Source organism: Pteropus medius, unplaced genomic scaffold (assembly GCF_902729225.1).
Source record: "Pteropus medius unplaced genomic scaffold, Ma_sr-lr_union100, whole genome shotgun sequence".
NCBI classification, from domain to species: domain Eukaryota; kingdom Metazoa; phylum Chordata; class Mammalia; order Chiroptera; family Pteropodidae; genus Pteropus; species Pteropus medius.
In genome coordinates this window covers 11,321,418-11,343,483 of record NW_024342474.1, presented here as the reverse complement: position 1 = coordinate 11,343,483, position 22,066 = coordinate 11,321,418, and the positions used below count along the sequence as shown (strand labels likewise).

The 22,066-nt window shown below is 36.2% G+C and overlaps 1 protein-coding gene and 1 long non-coding RNA gene across 2 annotated transcripts in view; one reads left to right on the top strand and one right to left on the bottom strand.

Annotated features, from left to right (window-relative positions):
• Positions 1 to 6,527: 6,527 nt before the first annotated feature.
• LOC120605070 (uncharacterized) lies at positions 6,528 to 21,177 on the bottom strand. Its single transcript, XR_005653515.1, has 3 exons — positions 21,111 to 21,177; positions 10,180 to 10,322; positions 6,528 to 7,475 (listed from the first exon to the last, which is right to left on the bottom strand). It is a non-coding gene; the product is annotated as an uncharacterized LOC120605070 (long non-coding RNA).
• Positions 12,723 to 22,066, top strand: part of TSPAN8 (tetraspanin 8) — a 31,749-nt gene continuing 22,405 nt past the window's right edge. Inside the window, exon 1 of the mRNA XM_039866020.1 lies at positions 12,723 to 13,119. Coding sequence (XP_039721954.1) covers positions 13,060 to 13,119 — 60 coding nt within the window. The 5' untranslated portion in view covers positions 12,723 to 13,059. The remainder of the gene's footprint in view (positions 13,120 to 22,066) is intronic.

The window sequence follows — 22,066 nt, the reverse complement described above, 5'->3', positions numbered from 1 at the left end:
TAGTCTCTTATGATTCTTTTTATTTCTGTGTCATCATTTTTAATGTTTCTTCTTTCATTTCTGATTTTATTTATTTGAGTCTGCTCTCTTTTTTTCTTAGTCAAGTTAAGAAATTGTCAATTTTGTTTATCTTTCTAAAAACCTAATCTTAGTTTTGTTGACTTCTTCTATTGTTTTTTATTTTATAATTCATTTATCTTTGCTCTTTGTTATTTCTTTACATCTTCTAACTTTGAGCCTATTTTATTTTTCCTTTTCTAGCTTCTTGAGGTTAAAGTTAGATTGTTTGAGATCTTTCTTCTTTTTTAATGTACACATTTATTGTTATGAACTTAACCTCTTAGTCCTGCTTTTGCTGCATTCTATACATTTTGTATATTATATTTTCAATTTTGTTTGTCTTGAAGTATTTTATGATTTCCTTTCTTATTTCTTCTTTGACCTAATAATTATCAGAAGTGTGTTGTTTAATTTTTACATTTTTGCGAAGTTTCCAGTTCTCCCTCTGCTGTCGATTTCTAGTTTCATTTCATTGTGGTCAAAGATAGTTGATATAATTTTAATCTTATTAAATTTGTTGTGACTTGTTTTTGACATAACATATGACCTATCCTGGAGAAAGATCCATGCGCCCTGGAGAAAAATGTATATTTGCTCTTGTAGGGTGGAATGTTTTGTATATCTTTTAAGTCTATTTGGTCTATAGTGTTGTTAAAGTCTCTATTTCCTTATTGATCTGTCTGGATGTTCTAGCAAGTAAGTATTGGAAGCAAAGTATTGAAGTCTCCTACTATTATTGTATTGCTGTCTATTTCTCTATTTAGTTCTGCTAACTTTATATATTTAAGTGCTCTAGTGTCCTATGTGTATATGTTTATAATTGTTATATCTTCCTGATGGATTGATTTTTTATCATTATGTAATAATCTTCTTTGTCTCTTGACAGTTTTTGACTTACCATCTATTTTGCAGATTAAGGATAGCCATTCCTGCCTTCCTTTGGTTACCATCTGCATTTGATACCTTTCTTCATCTCTTCAGTTTCAGCCTATGTGTGTCCTTAAACCTAAACTTGTGGAGAGTAGATTGCAAGCTGACAAGGTCCTTGAAATCTATGAGGCCAGCCAAGGGTTGCCTTGCCTCAGCACACCCTCCTGAGAATGGAGAGGTACGAACTGTTCGGGAAACAACGTGGTGTTTCTCCAAGACAGGGAAGTACGCTTATAGCCGCAAACAGACAGAAAAGGCAAAAATTCATTATAGAATGTGGGTTAGGTGATTGTGCCAAAGATGATCTTGATCTTATCCTAGGTAGCAATTGTATGCTCTTGTATAAAAGTAGCTTGTAAAAATAAAACTGCTCCACTACTCCATCATCAGTGGATAGTGGTCCTCCTGATTTCACCTTTGCCTTTCTCTTTCTTTTCGGCATCTCTCACTGTTCCCACTCAGGTATCAAGAACGCTGCACTGGATGTGGCATAAACCGAACTTCCTGCAGGCAGCATAAATTTTGGTCATGTTTTTTAAGTCCATTCAACCCCGTATGTCTTTTGATTGAAGAATTCAATCCATTTACATTTAAAGTTATTATTGATAGGGAAAACTTTACTGTTATCATTTTTTAGTTGTTTTCTGTTAGTCTTGTATTTCTTTCTCTTTTGTCTGTCTTTTCTTCTCTTGCTGTCTGCCTTTATGTTTTGTTAACTTTTTGTATTAATATTCATTAATTCCATTCTTTTTTTTTTTTTTGGTATGTGTAAGTTGTATAGATATTTATTTTTGTGGTTACCTTGGGGCTTATATATCTTATGCTTGGTTACAGTCTAATTTAAGTTGTTAAAATTTAAGTTCGATCCCCTACAAAAACTCTATACTTTAATTTCCCCAACTTTATGTTATTGTTGTCACACTTTACACGTGTTCATATTATGCATCTTTAAACATGTTTTTAGTTACACTTATTTTAAATACTTTTGTTTTTTGCCTTTGATATTTGACTTTAAAGTGAGCCGACCATTAATACAATAATACAGTATTCTGTATTATCATGTTTACCGTAACCAATGAACTTTATATTTTCTTATGCTAGCATGTTGCTGTTTACTGTCCTTTTGTTTTAACTTAAAGAACTCTCTTTTGCATTTTTTGTAAGGCAGGTCTAGTGGTTATAAACTTTTGTTTGTATGTAAAGTCTTTATCACTCCTTCATTTTTGAAGAACAGTTTTCCTGACTATGGTAGTTTTGGTTGGCTGTTTTTTCAGCACTTTGAATTTATCATTTCACTCCCTTGTGGACCGTAAGATTTCTGCCAACACATCTGCCGATAGTCTTATGGGGGTTGTACGTTACCTGTTACTTTTCTTGTGCTGCTTCCGCAATTTTCTCTTTGTCTATGACTTTTGAAAATTTGATTATAATGTGTCTCATGTGAATTATTTTGAGTTCATCTTATTTAGTAACTTTTGGACTTCTTGGATCTGGATGTCCATTTCCTTCTTCAGATCTGTGAAGCTTTCTGCCATTATTTCTTTGAATAAACTTTCTGGTCCTTTCTCTCTCTCTTCTCCTTGCAAGACTTACATAAGACATGTGGTGCCCCATAAGTCCCTTAAGCTTTCTTCACTTTTTTTTTCACTCTTTTTTCCTTTTTCTCCTCTGACTAAATTATTTCCAATGACTAGTCTTCTATTTTCCTGATTCTTTCTTCTCCTTTCTTAACATAAACTGTTGCTGAACCCCTCTCATAAATTTTTCAGTTCTGTTATTGCATTCTTCAGTTTCCTAGTTTATGTTTGGCATTTAAAAAATATTTTCTATCGTTTTGTTGAAATTCTCACTTTGATCATGCATTGTTCTTTTGACCTCAGTGAGCATCTATATGAGTTATTTAGAATTCTCTATCAGGTAAACCATATAACTCTTTTTTGTTAGAGTTTGCTTCTGGAGATTTATCTTGTTCCTTCGTTTTGATTCTCTATGTTGCCTGATTCTCTATTTTTCTTGACTCTCTGTGTCAGTGCCTGTGCATTAGATAAAGCAGGGATCTCTCCTGGTCTTCACAGACTAGCCTCATGCAGGAGATTACCCCCACCACTCAACCCAGTGAGAGATTCTGGGAGCTTCTACCGACTCTTTCACTTTTCAGGGAGAAGCAGACAGTGGAAGTTTTGTCAGTTTATTCTGTCATAAGCCAGGAGGGTGACTAATGGCATCTGCTAGCCTAAGCTGTCATCCCCATTTCCCCTGAAACTACTAGAATGTGGTTGATGGAAATGTCTGAGTTCTAAGACTGTCAGGGCAGAGGCCAGTCTTCTGGGAAGCCCCTCAGAGAAGTTGGGGTACTCTTCATATGGCTGTACTCTTTCCCGCCTGGGAAAGCTGAGGGCTGGGCTTTTTTATTTGCTAACTCTCTGCTGAGCAGGAGGTAGCGCTATGTTGTCTGTGAGCCCAAGTTGCCATCTCCATTATCCCTCAGGCTACTAGGCTTTAGTGGTACCATCTAAGTTCCAAGTACTGAGGTCAATCCTCTGGGAAAGGCTTTTGGAATAGTTGGAGCACTAGATAGACAATTCAACCCCTTCATTCCCTTGAAGAGCTGGGAGCCAGGAGATCTCTTTCTGACTATATGGCATTGCATCAGGGGAAGGGACTCCAGGAAGAGAAGGTCCTGAATTTTCTTATTGACTTCAATAAATCTGTTTTTATGGTCACCTAGTGTTCAACCTTTTGCTCAGTTTCTAGATTTCTCATAAAGAAAATTTGTTCGTGAATTGTTGTTTAATTGGAGTGTTTGTGGGCAGAAGGATCGTCTAGAGCCTCTTCTTCCAATATTTTGCTGATGTAACATTCCAAGGTATTGGAGATTAGTACTTTAACATATGAATTTAAGAGTGGGACACAATTCATTCCATAATACTTGCCTATATTTCCATATCATATCAGTTAAATATACTCCATTCTCTTTTCCCTGGCTTACAGCTCTCTATAGAATCTGACCTAAAGAACTTCCTTTGATCTTACCGCAAACCATATTCCCCATAACTCTTTATATAGTATATACATGCCAGCCTTTTTTCTCCAGCATGCCAAGTTTGTGCTCACTGTAGGACCTTTGTATTGTCCATTACTTTTGTCTGAAATTCTCTTATTCTAGGTCTTATCATGACTTTGCCTTCTTATCATGCAGGACTCATGATATTTATTTATTTAATTAGTTAGTGTATTAATGTTTAATAATAATAATGGATATCACTTGAGAGCTTACTTTGCATGAGGCATTGTGCTAAATAAACACTTATATGCCCTATTTGATAGAAAGAGTATGCACAGTGGTTGAAGATACATAATTTGGAGCTAGACTGCCTAAATTCACATCCAGGCTTTATCCCATACTTTGGGACCTTGAGAAAGTTATTTAGCTTTTCTCTGCCTTAATCCCATCCCTCCTAAAGCTATTATTTATTTTTATTCCAAACAATCTAAAAACTACAGAAAAGTTACAGAAATGGTATAAGTAGTCTCCATGTATCCTTGTTCAGATACCCCATTCATGTTCATTAATTTGGCCAGTAACACTTTTTATATAGCAAAGGATTTGATTTGGGATCATGCAGTTCACCAAGTTGCCATGTCATTCTCTAGCTCTTTGAATATGAAATAATTCTTCAATCTTTCCATAACTTTCATGACCTTGATGTTGTAAATGATTTATGCCAGTTATTTTGTAGAACGTCCTTAATTTAGGTTTGTTCGGTACTAAGTCCTGTATGTGATTTGACTCAGTTTAAATGTTACCTTCTTAGAGTTCCACTTAATGTGAGGGAGTTCCCTCAATTACTTTGTAGCACAGGATCTTTTTTTTTTTTCTTCCTGGTGTTTTTGCATATTTATTTGTGTATTTGTTTGTTTGCTGTTATAAGTTGGTGGAGTATAATTTCTGTATGAATAGCCTAAACTTTATTTTTCTTTTATGATGCTGTATCCCAGCAAATATGGTGATTATAATTTGCCAGTCACTGTGCCAGGCAGTAGCAATGTAATGGTGAATGCAAACAGATGTTCTTTGTTATTATTAAAAAATACATTAGATATTGCATCCAGATAACTTGCTATTTAGTTGTTCATTCAATAAATATTTATCGAACACCTACAACGGCAGTGAACAACACAGAAAATGCTCCTAATCTCCTGAAGTTTACATTCTAGAAAGAAAACGGGCAATAAAACAAACAAATAAATATGTAATACGATGAGTGGAGAGGATGGACCATCTAGCTCTGCAGATGAAGAAAATTCCAGAGGGGAAAGAGGAAATGGGAAGGCCCTGAGTTGAGAACACACTTGGCAAGTCCCAGGACCAGCAAAGAGTCCACTGTGGCTGGAGCAGCACGAGTGAGAGAGAAAGTCGGAGGAAATGAGATCAGTGAGGCAGCCAAGGGTCCATCTTGTGTGGGTTTGGATTTCATTCTAATTATGATGGGAATCCATTAGAGGGTTCAAAGTGTGGGAGTGACATAATCTTTTACTGCACAGAGAATTGCTTTATGAACTATTTCCTTCTCAGAAAGCTCCTTAGGGGATTGGCTAAGAGTCAGTGACTTTCAAGAAACTTGACATTTCTGGCTGATACTTATACATCAGGCCCTGTATCGGTAGCTAGAAATCCTGGAATGTGTTTTCAGATTTGCACATTCCTTATTGAGGGGCCTTGGCGAGGCCAATCTTTTTGGCTTAACAATAGCTCTTCATACTCAGGTATTCAAGAAAGAATGAAGAGTGAAGAGGAAAGAGCAGGGCACTTACGGGAATGCTGAAACCACAAGTATGAATATGGTATAAATAAATTAGTATGCAGAAAGAGTTTGGGTCCTTTCCATAATGAAAAAAGAGTTCTCCCTTGGAATATTTTCTGAAGGTTTAATGATTAATGTAGGCAAAATTACAGGTCAGTATGATTCTCTAAAGCAAAATAACCCCTCAGCTTTGTTTTACCCATAGGCACTTCAGTGACCTCAGGGTAGCTTATTTAAAAAATTTTTGACTTCCTCACATAGTTGGCCTATGAATGAAGCATTTTTCTGAATTAATCATGGTGTTAATGAGTAAAGGAATTCCTGAGAAGGTCATGGAAGGACACGTTCATGCTTGAGTGTAAATGGAGAAAGGAACTGGAAGAGAATTCTAGGAGAAATGGTGTATTTCAAGCCTGGTTTCTGGAAAGATTGTGTGTGGATTTTGTATTCTTATTTTTCCCCCCCTCTTAATTCCCCTCTCCCTTCCACCCCTGATAGATGTTGCTGTTTCCCCTTAAGAACCAGATCTCTGAAGGTGGGGTGTCTCCTCCAACACACTCGTCATCTGAGGCCTGGCGCCCCGGGCCCAGGAGCCACCCCTCTCCCTCTCACTCGGGGGTGGGGGGCCTGATGTACTTGGAGGGGGGGCTGGCGCACACAGCGAATGAACCCAGGACCTTCTGTATGTAAAGCAGACATGCTAACCACTACACTATGGAGCCACCCCGGATTTTGTATTCTTAAAGACATGTACTTTTATTTGATATGGATTGAAATTGGGGTGATCTATTCATATGGGACGGCAGTGAGAAAAATGCAGCCAGGTCTTCTTGTTTCAGGAACTATGGTTTCTGCGTTAAGCCACAGGTTTCCTGGAATATCTCAGTTTCTTTTGCCTTCCTACGTTAAGAGAGCATTAAGTCTTCCAAGTGCTCAAGGAAAATCTAAATAGGACTCTCGGTGGTTTAAAAAATAATTCAAACCAGACTCTGAGTTCTTTTCTCTTTTCCCTGAGCTTATTTGGGATACATTTTGTTGCTTCTTATAAAGGTGCGAAATGGAAGTTTGGAATTTTCTGATCAATGACCTTTTACGATGACTTCCCGTTATTTCATTTTCCCTTGGAAACCAGAGTAGCCACACAATATGCTCCCACTGTGTGAGGCTGAATAAACCTTTCTAAGTTAGAATTAGTCACTTGTGGGATCCTAATTAGCATTATGAGTAAAATGTCTGTTTATTTCTGACCAGTCATGGGGCATGCTTGTATTAAATTCATTGTAACATTTTGTTGACTCCTTCGATTTGAGAATCTGGTATCTGATATAAGCAGCAGAAAACGTCCTCTCCCTATTCTAGTTCTTTTTTTTTTTTCTTTTTTAAATTTGTGTTGGTGGCCTCCAATCATTTCCCTACCTCTTAATCACTGTTACCTCAGAGCCTAATCATGCTTGGCAGCTAATGTGTTCCTTGTGAACTGACCAAACAAAGGACTGATTCAAAGAGAACTCATGAAAAAGCAGGTTGGCATTTAAACTTTAAACTTAAAAAGCAAACAACCAGGCAAATATTCAGCACAAGAATAGAGTATCCAATGGTCCTGGGTTGGTGATTACAAAGCTCTCTTTTGTATTCTTTATTCTCGTGTTGAGTATTGTAGACTTTACGTGGGCACACATGCTGATTTAGAGAGAGAAAATAAGATTGACCTCTGAGAAATTAACTCATAAAATCTATAGGAATGGACCAAGAGTATAGTCATGTTTAAGTGAAGAATTTCAGAAATATCTAAAATGCAATTAAAATGTGATCTTGGAAGTAGAACTGAATTGTAATAACAGTCTGGTAAATAGATACCTAGTCAATTCTCATGTCTCTTTGTCTGAGGATAGACTGTGATCACAGAGGGGATATGGACTGAATAGAGTTTAGAGAAGGCAACCTGGAAGACAAAGAATTTGGTGGCATGTCACAGCAGTATTCAGGGAGAGGATCTGCCACCACTGAGGGCTTAGTTTGCAGGATTTGGCTCTTGGCTCCCTGGGATGGTTCTAGACTCATCAGCCCATCAAATCTTGGCAAAGCATTCACTGATGCCTTTAATGAATTCCCTGCCCCCCACCCCGCCCCAAGAAACTGACTGAGTGTGCTCAAGTTTCTGTGCTGTTTTCTTATAGGAAGAGGATTTTCTGATCAGCCACTATCTTGTGCTGGATGGCTTGATAGGTGGATATCTCATGATAAACTAGGAAATTGACATTCTGGCTTCTGTGAGATCATTTAAGGTGAATCCATCCTAAGAAACAGATCCCTTTAGAAAGGGCTGGCCAAGCTGAGCTTTGGGGGCTGCCAAGCCGAGGACCTGACCCTAGACCCCACCCAGAAACTGGCCTCTTTTTCTTCTTGCTGTAATTGCTGCAAGTATTAAAGGAGTATATGAACACTGCAGTGAGGCCTAATAAGAATTCACAGGCATCTCTAGATTAGAAACTGCATTTTTAATTATTGTATCATTTTGCTTCAGTCTTATGAGACTTAACAATAGATTTTGGTGATCTATCCATTTTTTGTGGACACTATATTGCTACTTCATAATGACAATTCCAAGCCATACTTTATTTTTGAGCTGGAATTAATACTACAAGTAGATATTATTACTTCAAAATATCCTGCAAAGGAAGAAGAGGGATTATTCTCATACCAAATGCTTTTCATCCCGGTGGGAATATGCAAAAGGTTTTTACGAGCCAAGCTTCATAAGCACACAGGGTATGAAGCACAGACCATTGCTTTCAAATGAAAGCATAAGAATGTTGGTCTTGGGAATGCTGGAACTGGACTAGAGGACAAGGGCCAAGGCTCTGCTCCTGTAAAAAGGGTCATAAAACCCATAAGTGAGCAACCTCAACTCTCCAAAAATAAGAAAAATGGTTTTTCAAAATGAGACATGCTAAAGAGCACCACCAGAACTTTCTCTTCATGCTAAAGAGCACCACCAGAACTTTCTAATTGTTTAGAATGAAGACCTCATGCACTTACACACCCACAGTCATGAGGAAGAAACCCTACAGCATCTTTTTTCTTGCTACTACTACCAATTTTTGAGGAAAATGAATGGAATAGTTATAATGTCATAAAAAAAATATCCATACAGTATACAGTGATAATGGGAGAATACAAAATAAACACAATGATAATGGGAGAATACATAAAATAAAGAGAATATAATCTTTTCTCTAAAACACATAATTGGGCTTTCAGTACCTACCCCACTGGCAAATATATTACGTAACTAGATTCTGGAAACCAAATCTTCTTATATTTTTGTTTCTAAAATCTAGTTACCTGATATATTTGTATATATATTGTAAAATTCCCCATAAAGACAGATTTTTATCTTGTTTTGTAAACTGCTGTGTCTCCAGCACCTAGTATAGTGCCTTGAATATGGTAGGCACTCACTGTATTTGTTGAATGAATTATTGGGTGTATTTTGTAGAGGGAAACATGATCATGATGAAAAAATAAACCTCTTATCTACGGCTGCTTTCTGATTCAAGTCCAAATATAAGCCTGATTTGCTTGATGACCTAAAGAAAATGCCATGTTTTATGTAAGGTATCTGATGGTTCTATTCATGCTCTTTCCTCTCCTCTGAGCACAAGGGATCTCTCTTTTCCCTGCCAGGGTCCATATACTGCTATTGAAACCTAGCCCAATAAGACTCCCTCGTGAGTTTTCATTATTAATCAGATATGAATCCTCATCCTGCTCACTGTGTGCATTCACTATGAGTGATAATAATTGATATGATGGCAACATTAGGAAAACTTCATCTAAATTTATTAAAACTTTCATTCTGCCCTTTCCTTCAATTGTTATTTCTTATAATATCCCACTCTCCATCGCCTCTCATTCCTAGCCTGATCTTTCCTTGGGTCTAAGATTTATTATTGATACTCTCTAACCCCTCCCTTCCCTCAACTTTCCACTGTTAAACATCTGTTCTATGACAGTTTCTTAAGATAAGTTGGAAAACTGACGCATAATCATAGTATATAACTCAAGAGATGGTTGATGCAAGTGAACAGAATACTGATCTGATCATCATGACACCTCATTTCTAGAAAGAGCTCTGACACTAACCAGTTTTGTAAACTTGGGCTACTCAATCTTTCTGAGCTTCTTCTCTCATGTATAAAATATGGGGGTTGTTTGAGACTTTCTATATGTAAGTGTTGTAATACTGGTCCAAGGATATGTCTTTCAAATGTATATTGTGGGATCACATTTGTTTGGGAATTGCTATGTACTTTGTCAAGTTCTCAAATATTAGCAAGTTAAGGTTCTGATAATCCTCAACTAAGAAACTATTTTTCTTTACCTGATAGTTTACTTTTTTTTTTTTTTTTATGGAGGAGGGGTAACATGTTGGTAGTTCTCTGGAACTCCATGAAGAAATCCCGAGTTGGACTTTCTGGGAATCTTTGCTGCAATTGCACATCCCTTCATCTCCAGTGCCAGCTCCTGTGGGTATAGAGATAAGTAGGTCAGGATCTTGGTCTTTCAAGCATAAAAAATCAAATAGGGCAGAGACAAAAATCAATGTTATAAAGGATGGCAATTTTAGACTAAAGTCTTTTTCAAATTATAATGGGCATCAGGATTGAGAAGCAAGTACATCTACCCAGACTAGAGGCAGTGGATGAGGAAGGCAGAGGTCGAACGGGGGAAGTGCCATTTGAGCTGAGCACCAAGGGATGTTTAAAATAATTCACTAAGTAGGTAAGGTGGAAAAAAGATGTTCCAGGCAGAAGGAATGACACGGCATAGAGGCATAAAATACGAAAGTACATTCTAGTCCTGCAAAATACTTTTGTGGTTATGGAGCCAAAGAGTAGAGGCTGCCCAGGGAGAAAGGAGCTGGATAAAGTTCTGGGAGATGGGTGGCGATCTTGTCATGTGCTTTAAGTGTCCTTCTGAGGAGTCTGAAATTTATTAAGTAGGTAACACAAAAGCATCTTTACCTTGGTATATAATCAGGGAAATTACATGATCAATCAGTATTTTACAAAGAGAATTATGGAAATAAAAAGAGAGAAAATTCTAGAGTAGTGAGAGGAAATTCTAGAGTACTAAGTCAAATAAAAAGTGAAAAGAAACTGGCAGGGAAACTAATTATGACACTATTGAAATGGCTCACGTAAGAGGTGATAAAAGGCTGAATAATGACAGTGGAAGAAAAATGAGATAGAGGAAACAGATTCGAAGGAAATTTAAAAGCTCAACAGACACTGGGATATGATTGGATATGAGACAAGAAAGAAGGTGGAATACAAAATGACTCTACAGTATTTAGCTTGGGCAAATATGTACTTATCACACTTACTGGGATAGAAGTTTAAAAGAGTGAATTGTTTCATATAAATTTTGAATTGGACTGGGGAGTCTATTACGTAGAGTAATTTTCCTGTAAAAACATATCCATTGATTTTTGTGTTTCAGAGCTCAATAATGATTTAACTAAAAGACCTTATTCTTTTTAAGGAGATTCAACGTCTACAAAAAAAAAAAAAAAAATCTATCCCAAATTGAAATTCGTTAGGTACTCAATATATACTTGTCAACAAAACAGTATTTTAATCTATATGTTTCTTTTGATTTTACCTGTAAATGGTAAATAATCATTTCTAGGCCTATAAATCTATCAGTTTTTCATTTAGTCAAAACCTTTCTCTTCTTTTAGCTATGAATAATCCTATATATACTGATATCTCAGTAGATATTTATAAAATGATTTCCATTTCTAGGAGGAAACAGCACAGACACCAACAATTTTAATGATTATTTATACATTAAGCAATTATTTTTTTCAATTAATCCTAAATTCGCCTTAACATTAAATGTTATTACTTCTAATACATTAAAAACATAGTATGTTTATAGTCAAGGAGTGGGACTGTTTCAAAAGCATCTTCGTATGTCAGTAACAATTAGAAAAATATTTCTTTATTCAATTTTTTTAGAAGTCCATGCTTGCTTATTGTATAGAAATTAAAGACTTTAAAGAATTACTTTTTTTCCAAAAGTTTTCAAAGTATAGAGTGCTTTTATTTCAGGGGGAAAAAACTTCCTTTTAGAGGCAGGATGTGGAGACTAGCATGACCCAAATTGTTTACACAATAGCAGTCCACACCTCCCTAATTAGGTCAAAGAATTTTGCCTTTACCTGAATCAGCTGCCTTCTATTAGCACTAGAAACAAACTGTACAATCTTTGGTCACTGAACTATGACCACCTTCTCATTCTGAATTTTTTATCCAAGAGACCAGGACTCCAGAAACTGAGTTGGTGGTGAGGAGCTTTGCTAGACATAACTTATCAAAGAAAGGGAAGTATAGCATCCGCCTTAAAAACAAACTGAACTATCAAAATGACTAGCCATTATAAAATGAACATAATAAGGGCAGTCAGAGAATGACTTCTGAGAATTATTTTCTTTCACATCGTGAAGAAATAAAGATAAAAACTGAATGGGCTTATGATAAGCAGGGCAGCCTCTCCCTCCCCAATTCCCCCAACTGTGCAGCATTTAAGGCAGCTCCATGAAATTGTTTTGAAATAAATCTAGAAGCTTTGGAAGGCAGGTACATGTAAAGGTTATTCTCACTCTTCTGGGGTTAAAGATAGAAGGTTGCTGTGTCTAAGCCTTCAGGGTTGGCATATTTCTAAATACATTTTATGGTATCTGAAATTTTGCATGAGAAAATGCAATGCAAAAAATGATTTGAGACACAATGTCCCTTTATCTCAGAGCAAAACAGTCTTATTTCTGAATAGTCAAAATAGAAGGCAGGCAAGTCAGGTCGTGGTTTCTGAAACCTAACAAGTTAGTATCGCTGTGCCACTCTCTCCACGGTTCAGCGCCACTCCCTTAACTTGATATCTGTTTACTTTAGAGGAAGCAGTTTTTGAGAAAGGAATCATAAATATCCTGGCCCAGTGCCCCAGAAGCCATGACAAGCAAAAGAACATACTTACCTAAAGATAGCCTTTGTGATATTTAAATGTGTGGGTTAATTTTTTATCCACTTTAATAACTAGATTACCTTTCCACCCGATCCCACTTCTTTGCTTTTTATTTCTGCTCTGAAACCGTGGGCACGGAAATCTCTGCAGACACATTACTCCAGAGCATATTGCAGGACAGTCTTATAACGAACAGTTAAATTCACGGCATCTGGATTCCTGATCCTTTTCCGACATGGCAGGTGTGAGTGGCTGTGTAAAATATTCTATGTTTATCTTCAATTTCTTGTTCTGGGTAAGTGTTTTTCTTTTAATTATCAATTTTATGCAAGAAAGGGAATCTTGATATAAATATCATAAATGAGAACAGACTCTGCACTAAAGAAATAGGAGGAGGAAGAAAATGTATTTTTCCATTTACTTGTTTGGTTTGTTTGTTCTTTCTTTGGTTATTTCAGTAATTGAAAATGAGCCAATGACTCAAAAAAGTGCACTTCAGGATCTGTGAGGATAAACATTTCATAAATGTTTTGATATTGTTACCAAACAATAACAGAGGGAAAAAACCCTTAATTAAAGGACAGTTATTCTTAGTTGTATATCATGCAGGCCTCCCTAGTTTAAGGACCCTGTGGGAACAATCTGATCTGATTCCATTCGGATGGAACCCAAGCCCCTGAATCTTTACATCTATCTGGGTTTGAAACAAGTGGATGATGGGATGTTGGAGGATAACGACATGAGAAGAGGATTATTTTCAGAGACCCAAAGAAGAAACAATGGGTCATAAAAATCTTGAGAGGGAAACAGCAAAATTATTTAATCATGAAAAGATTAAACTAAGCTACTAGGTTCATATCGGCAATTTGAAATTAGGATTTTGATGTGTCATCACTCTACCTTTTAATAGACAGGTTTGTATTTTAGCAAGTTCTTATGTGTCCCTTAAACATTTGTTGACATAAGACATAGCAAACTAATTGATAACTAGATTCTAACACTGGAAAATGGAAAAATTAGATATGGAAAGGGAATAAAGTAAAGGACAGGCCAAGATATTGGAAAACCGATGTTATCATTTTTAGAATAAATGGCACAATTATAGATTGTTCAAAAGTAAATTATTAGAAATAGCTCAAAGTGCTCAAATAAAAAATTTATTTTGTATACTGTTTTAAAAGTTGGCTTATGTCATATAAGCAGGAGAGAGTTCTGGTTTTGTTTTTTTACCTGGTTACCTTTAGCAAATAGGCAATTGGTACCTAAATGTTGGTAAATTTCTGTTGTATTAAAATAATAACATACACAAATACGGTCTTATTGTGTAGAATGACTTTCCTTTCAATGTCAATAGCCCTAATGAGTACAGGTGATATTTGGTGAAGTAAGTGAACATATGAATAAATAAAATAAAGAAGTTTTGTCCTTTGCACTTTCTTTTTTTCCTAGAAAAAAATGGTGTGCCTTTGCAAATATTAAATGAAGATCATGAATATATACCAGCTTTTTAAGTTAGTCCTGATAAATTTGTTCCCTTGAAGATTCAAAATCGGTTAAACATTGAAAGTAGAATATAAACAAAAAAATGCCTGTGTACTTTGGATGGTTTTGTTTTTAGCTTTTTACTATGGAGAACTTTAAACATTTCACAAAATAGGACAGGGTAATGAATCCCATCATCCAGCCCCAACAGCTATAAAACCATGGCCGATCTTTCCTTGTCCAGACTCTCATCCACCTTCCCCACCCCATGTTATTTTGAAAGAAATCTTGGATATATCATTTCATCTGTAAATATTTTAGTATATATCTCTAAATGTTACCACAAAGTCATTATCTCACTAAAAACTTAATAAGAATTTCTTAATCAATTATCGAATATTCATCCAGGGTTTAAATTTCCAATTGCCTCATAAACGTTCCTGTTCGAATCAGAATCCAAATGAGACCCACACATTGTGCTTAGTTGATAAATCTTTTATGTCAATTTTCATCTTTAGGTTATCTCTCCATCTTTATCTTTTTTTTTTCATCCTTGAAATTTTAGGTACTGGCGTGTCGTTTTATGACAATTCCCACAGTCTGGATTTTGCTATTTGCATACCCACAGTGTAGTTTAAGATGTTCCTCCATCCTTTGTATTTTCTCTACTTTAGTATTCAAATCTGGCAGCTTGATAAGATTCAGGTTATTACTTTTGGCACATACAACTACTTTAGGAGTGATACTGAATTCTTTCATCAGGAGGCTCATAATGAATGTCTGACCATGTCACTTTTTATGACGGTAGTAACCAATGATGCTCAAGAACCTAGATCTTTTGTTTATTAAGCAGTTCAAATTGGTGATAATACATTTCTATTATTTTTCTTTTATTCATTAGCTAGAATGATATCAATGAGAAATTTATCGCTTATTGATTGGTTACCGGTGGTACCCAGTTTTTATTTTTAAAAGTAAGCAAAAATGTTTTTTACTCTTTACCTAAGAGATTTCAAAATTATGAGTTAATTTTCTGGTATGTAACAGCGATAAGCAAGTATTCTTTAAGTATCCTATGAAATAATAAATTTAAGTGCCATCATAGTTCTCATCCTCATTTATGTGTAATTTATTACATTTTTGGCCAGTGGGAACATCTTTAAGTTGGTTCCTGAGTTCTTTTGACATGATCCTAAGAATTTTGATAACTTCTTTACTATTTGGTAGGACAAGATGTTCCAGGCTCACTTACTTATTTCCTTCCCCAGACCTGGAATAAGCTATTTTGCCAAGAAGTCCTGATACCTGTTTTCGTTTTTTTTTAATTGTAATCATTGTCTTTTTATGATACAGAATATATATGGCCCATTTAAACAAACCAGAATATAAATATGAATAAATGCATGGCTCCCATGTTTAAAACATGTCCTAAGTACCCAAATCAGTAACAATCCTCATTACGAAATTATGAAACAGTTAAAATATTTCTCTGTTGTAAAAATACAGCATAAAATGCAAATACATCTGAGGTCAGTGTTTCATTAAATAGCTGACCAGGAATTTGGAATAGATCTACATTTTAAATGAAATGGTAAGACAGTCTAAAAAAGGAAAACGTTATGGGTTCAGGATTATATTTAAGATTAGAGCTTAAGGTAAGTTGTAGAGATCTGTACTATGCTGTACCTTGACACTGTTATTACTTTCCTGGAGAGTTCTGGTTATTTTTTGGTTATCATCATTTCTTTGTTTTTCTGATAATGAAGATAAATTTTTCTGATGGTATAGATTTCAGTTAGATATTTCTAACTTCCCTGGGGGCAAAGGACTTGTTCTTACCATCAGCATAGTGTTAGGATCTACAATCTCTATATGAACATCTTGAAGCGGAGTCTGTGGATGAGAGCAACAGTCTTAAAGACCGATGATAACTTCTCAGCCAACAGGTGACATCTTTTCATTCAAAATCTAGACAGCAGGAGGAGTCTCTGAGGTTAGGGAACCATTCTTATTTCTACTCTCTCTTTACCCCCCAACTCAGAGTTCTCAGCTGGAATTTTACAAGCTTTCATAGGAAATTAGTAATTTGTCACATTCCTAATGTTTACTTAAGCAAAATTTTAACAGTCTCACTGATGTGGTTTTCTTGTAGATACTCATAGCCTTATGTTTTCAAATGCATTCTTTCTGGTGTAATTTAAAAGCTAAGCCTTTGCAAAGTAGGGACAGATGTTGAAATATCTCTAAAATATGCCTATGGTCATTTAAGCTAAACATACCAGTTTCTTTTGTGAGAGAACTTGAGATTCACCACATAAATATGCAGTGATTTCCATTTGTTAGAATGAATAGTTGAAGAAAAACATGTAAAAGTGAAAATCACTTCTAATCACTCATGCTAGAGTGTGATGCAAGTGAATTGGAGGTGCTGTAGATGGTAGATAAATTATAGGTACAGTGCCTATTTCTCTGAGTCTGTGTCAAAACAGATGAGCTGCCCACATTTTCCTATGTTCCTCTCAGATAGGTCAGGCTTGGGAGTACAGTTGCTGCTTGGGGCATCTTAGGAGTCTGGGTAAGCATGGAGCAAAAGGCCTTTGGCCAGTGATTTGGTGAAACCATTGCCAGAGGAAGAGAGCTGTAGAGAGGCCAGCTCTTTCTGAAGGAAAACAGAGTGAAGGAACATTACCAATCGCAAATGAGGTGAGGTGACCAGGAACTAAGGTGTAAAGTCGAATGTATCAGCAAGTGAAAGAAGCCAATGCGCCAAGCCATTTGAAGAGAGCAGAAGGAAATTAGAATTTGGAAAGTATCCAGGAACCAGCATTTTGATGTTCATCATTATGTTTTATGTGGTGCCTGGGTTTCTAGATTAGATGTTCTGAGAGCGATTAGAAGAGTTGAGGCAGAGCAGACGTAATTATGAGATAGGGGTATATTAAAAAATACGGCACAATTATATTTCATTCTGTCAGTTGATAAAATCCCTCAAGATAAAGTCTTGACTGTGGCTGATATGTGTGAACATTGTAAATATAGCAGTTGCCTGCCACTATGCAATCAACATGGAACGATAACAAAGGTGAAAGGCATTGGAGGCCAGTGGCTGAGAGCTCAGGCTCAACCTCAGCTCCTATATCACTAGCTGTATGTCCTTGGGGAAATCGGTTAACCTGTCTGCTTTAGTGTTCCTTATCTGTAAAACTGGAGATAGTAGTGGTATCTACCCAAGGAGTTGTCCTTTTTTAAATTACATTTATTGAGGTGACATTGGTTAAAGTCATATACATTTTAAGTGTATAATTCAGTAATATGTCATATATGTATTGCATATTGCATTTACCACCCAAAGTTAAATTTTTCTCCATCATCGTATAATTAAACTCCTCTATCCCTACCTATCTCCTTTCCCTCTGGCAACCGCTAAATTGTTGTCTGTGTCCATGAGTCTCTGCTTGTTTGTCATGTTTGTCTGTTGCTTTCAGTTTTATATCCCACATATGAGTAAAATCATATGGTTATTCTGAAGTTTAAATGATTTAATTTGTATAAAGAACTCAAAATAGAGCTAAATAAATGTTTAAGAAGTGGATATTTCAGCCAGCATTATATGGGCATTTTTATGAGACAAAAATATGAAACCACTGTGCGTAGCAATGAATAAATTCCATTGTTGAATATTGCAACAGAAGAGGAAATAAGATTGCAATAATTATGATAAGGCAGAAATTCTTCTATTATAAATTAAGGGAATGGAAAGAAATTATATTTTTTAAAAAAGCAGATTCAAATCTTGAATTCACTCCACATTGCTTTGTGGCCTGGAACATGTTCCTTGACTTTTCAGAGCCCTAGTCTCTGCGTTTGTGAAGTGGGGATGATAATTTTACCTCACAGGATTAATTAAGAAGATTCACTAAGGTACTTTATGAAATCCTATAACCAAGGGTTTACATACAATCATAGTTCAATTAATGCTATTTTTCCCAATTCCAACCACCTTTTTTTGTTGTTGTTTTTTTTTACTTTAAAAGTGTTGATATTTGGTGTGATAATATTCTGCACATAATATGATTTTAAAATTTAAATATAATTTTTGCCATACTCTGACTCTCCTCTGGCCTCATGGAGCAAGAAATCTGTGGGCCTAGAGGAATATGCTCACCCCGAACCCGCCTCCACTTCGGATACCTGGGACCACAAAATTCCTTGCCCAGATGACCCCAAACCTGTTCCTGTGGTCTGCACAGGACCTTTTCCAGGAATGACCTAGGGGGAGCTCTTTGCCAGGAATGGGAGCATGTTGTGCACAGAGCTGGTTTGCAGGCTGCGGTATCCATCCACATTCTGTTATGTCCCTCAGAGTTCAAGACAGAGTTGGAAGTGAGGAATGAGGCCCAGGGTTGGCTCTCCCCAGGCTACCCGCTTCTGGTAGCAGACACTGAGAATTCTAAATCAAACCTTGTCTTATAGGTCATTAAGTGGGCACATTCGTCAAGATAGGAAGATAGAACATATTTTGTATAAGTTTATTACCTTGATTTATAACTTTTCAATGCAGAGATCCATGGTCTTATTTATATCCTTGCCCCAGGCTCTGCAAATGTATATATAGTTCTGCAGGCGTTACTTTATGGAGGTAGTGCTTTTAAAACAAAGTGATAAAACATTCCTTAATGTGCATCATTTTATGATTCAGAAACATTAGGATGCAAACAAATGCTGAACATTCATCTCTCTTTACATAGTTTAAAGTTATGTGAATTTTAGTGATTTTATACTTTAGCACAGGAAAGAAAACCTGAAGCACATTTACCCAGCCAGGCCTTATTTGTGTCAGAAGGAAATGTGATCCATTTCTTTCCCTTAAATTCAGAGCTATTTAAGATTAGAATTAGCAGCAGTTGTGCTGGGTGCTTAGCTTACGTAATAGGTTTGGAAGATGTCTATGAATGCAGCCATAGGGACACTTTGCTGTGTACTTAACATGCATTAATATAATAAATATCATTTATTTGGGGAAGATAGAAAATCCAAAATATCATCATTTTGCGGAAATAGAAAACGATAATAGCAGAGCCAGCTAAGAATTGAAGTGTTTCATTTACTCCAGTGGTTGAAAGCATCAGAAAATCAGATACTATGTGAAGGCTGGGAAGCCATCTAAGTAAATCAGGGCCATATTAGGCCATGACTGTAGAGAGAATGCACAGCAACCTTCCCTCCAACAAGAGATCTGAGAATTAATACAATCACTGTTATTAGAGAGTGAGGCAAAGCACACACCCTACTTTCAACTAATAAGAAATCAGAATAAGTCTCATCTCATTAAATGATGCATCAGGGAAAACCAGTCCTAATTTAAAAAACATTGTTGAATCCGTGAAACAGACTGTTACCCCGAAGCCTTAGGAGACAAGCACACACCCCTGAAAAAAACACTCCAGCATCCTGAGAAAAGCATCAGGAAATTGGTATCCACAATGCTAAGTCAGAAAACAACCCCTCATGAAATGGTGGCTGGAAGCCATGAGAGAAGATAAAGTTAACTTTAAAACCATAGAATGAGATGAAAAATGAAATGAATAAAATAAAGGAGTACTTCAAGTAAACCAGGAACACAATGATAGAATTAAAATCCACTCTAGAAATCATATTAAATGGAGGCAGTGATGTAGAATCTTAAGTGAGACGTTGTCCCAGAGGAAAATCAAAAAAGAGATACATGATGTGAAAGAAGATGATAGAGAGAATAGAAAATGGAAATCCAAAACGATTGGTAGTCCTGAAGAAGACAAAATAAATGGAACAAAAGAGTGATCCAATTAACATAGAAAATTCTCACAAACAATGATTTCACAGTCTGCATTATCTTACCGCAATGCAATTAAACTAGACTTTTAAATACATGTTTAATAAAACAGGAAACTTGAAAATTAACAACAGTAGTACTGTTTGAGAATGTTAGGGCCATCACGAGCCTTGCCTCCTGTATTCATGGCCTCTAGTGTTCTGGGGTTATAGTAAAAACAAATCTCGTAGTTATTGAAGTTATCCATTTGGATATTTTTTTATTCTTTCGTAACCCCCCAGGAGCAGTGTGGGAAGGTTTCCCTTAAATTTATCTAAAGAGCATCTATTTTGGACCAATAATGACGTAGCTCACAGTACACGCTTCCTCCTAGCATTGCACTAAGCACTTTCTTCCATTTTCAACACTCTTCAGAAACACTTTGATAAACACCAAAATCAAGAGGCAGAATAGAGAGAGAGGGAGAGAGGGATGACTGGAGGATACTACATAAGAGAAGAGGACAAATCAGCTTGTTCTATACCATTTATTTGTGTCCTGGATGGTGCTTTACCTCTTCTTCCTGCCTTGCGTTAGTCTGCTTGGGCTGCCATAACAAAATACCATAGACTTGGTGGCTTAAATAACAGAAATTAATTTTCTCACAGTTCTGGAGGCTGGAAGTCCAAGATCAAGATGACAGCTAATTTGGTTTCTGGTGAGGCCTCTCTTCCTGGCTTGAAAACAGCTGCCTTCCTGCTGTGTCCTCACATGGTTTTTCCTCCCTGCACGTGTCCATAGAAAAGGAAAGATCTCTCTCTTTTCCTCTCGTTGTAAGGTCACCAATCATATCAGCATAGGATCCCACCCTTATGAGCTCATTTAACTTTAATTACCTGTGAAAAGCCCCTACCTCAAAAGATAGTCACACTGGGAGTTAGGGCTTCAACATGTGAATTTAAGGGGGATATAATTCAGTCCATAGCACGCTCATAAGCAAATATCAAAATTACCTCTTTTCTTAGAACACAGGCTCTGACCAACTGCATCCTCGTTCCATAAAAAGAAAAATGTCCCACGAGAGCTGAGTGACAATGACTCACTGGGGAGTGGGGGTGGGGTAGAAGTAGGCCTAGTAGCTTCTGCAGTGTCCACTCACTGTGGGCTGATCTGGGGGCTCATCATATCAACACATTTCCTTTTATAACCTTATCAACAAAAAATAGGACAGAGCTAGATACTTATTTCTTAATTTTTACTCCCAATTATTTAAAACAGTATAAAATGATTAGGGAACAAACCCTTAAAGCCAAACTGGAAAAGGGCTCAAAAAACCATTATGATGGCCAGACTTATAAAAATTGGGATAAAATAGCTTAGTATCAATCATGACTCTACAATACTTGTTCCTGACAGAAAATCAATTTACTTTTAAAGTAAATCATTCAACAAATTTATGAATGATTTAATGTTATTAAGACTCTCTGATCTTTACATGTGAATTTCTTCAATAGGTGAGGGTGATAAATTTTAAACATTTGTTTCTTTTTGTTTTTAAGATGAAGTTTGAAGGCAAGATAGAGATAGGGATGGAAATGATAGTTTGGCTAACTTCAAAATCCCTAAGAAAATTTATCTAATTATGAATATTGAAGTTGGGCAAAATATTCTTGATCTCTGAAATAACTGAATACTCTTTTTCTTTCATAAAAGACTTTAAATATTTAGAGCTGTATTAGGTTCACAGCAAAATTGAGAGGAAGATGCAGAGATTTCCTATATTTCCTTTGTCACCACATATGCATAGTTTCCCCCATTATCAATATGACTACCAGAGAGGTACACTTGTTATAATTGATGAATCTACATTGATACATCATAATCACCCAAGGACCACAGTTTACATTATGGTTGATTCTTGGTGGTGTAATTTCTATAGATTTGGACAAATGTATAATTACATTGATGT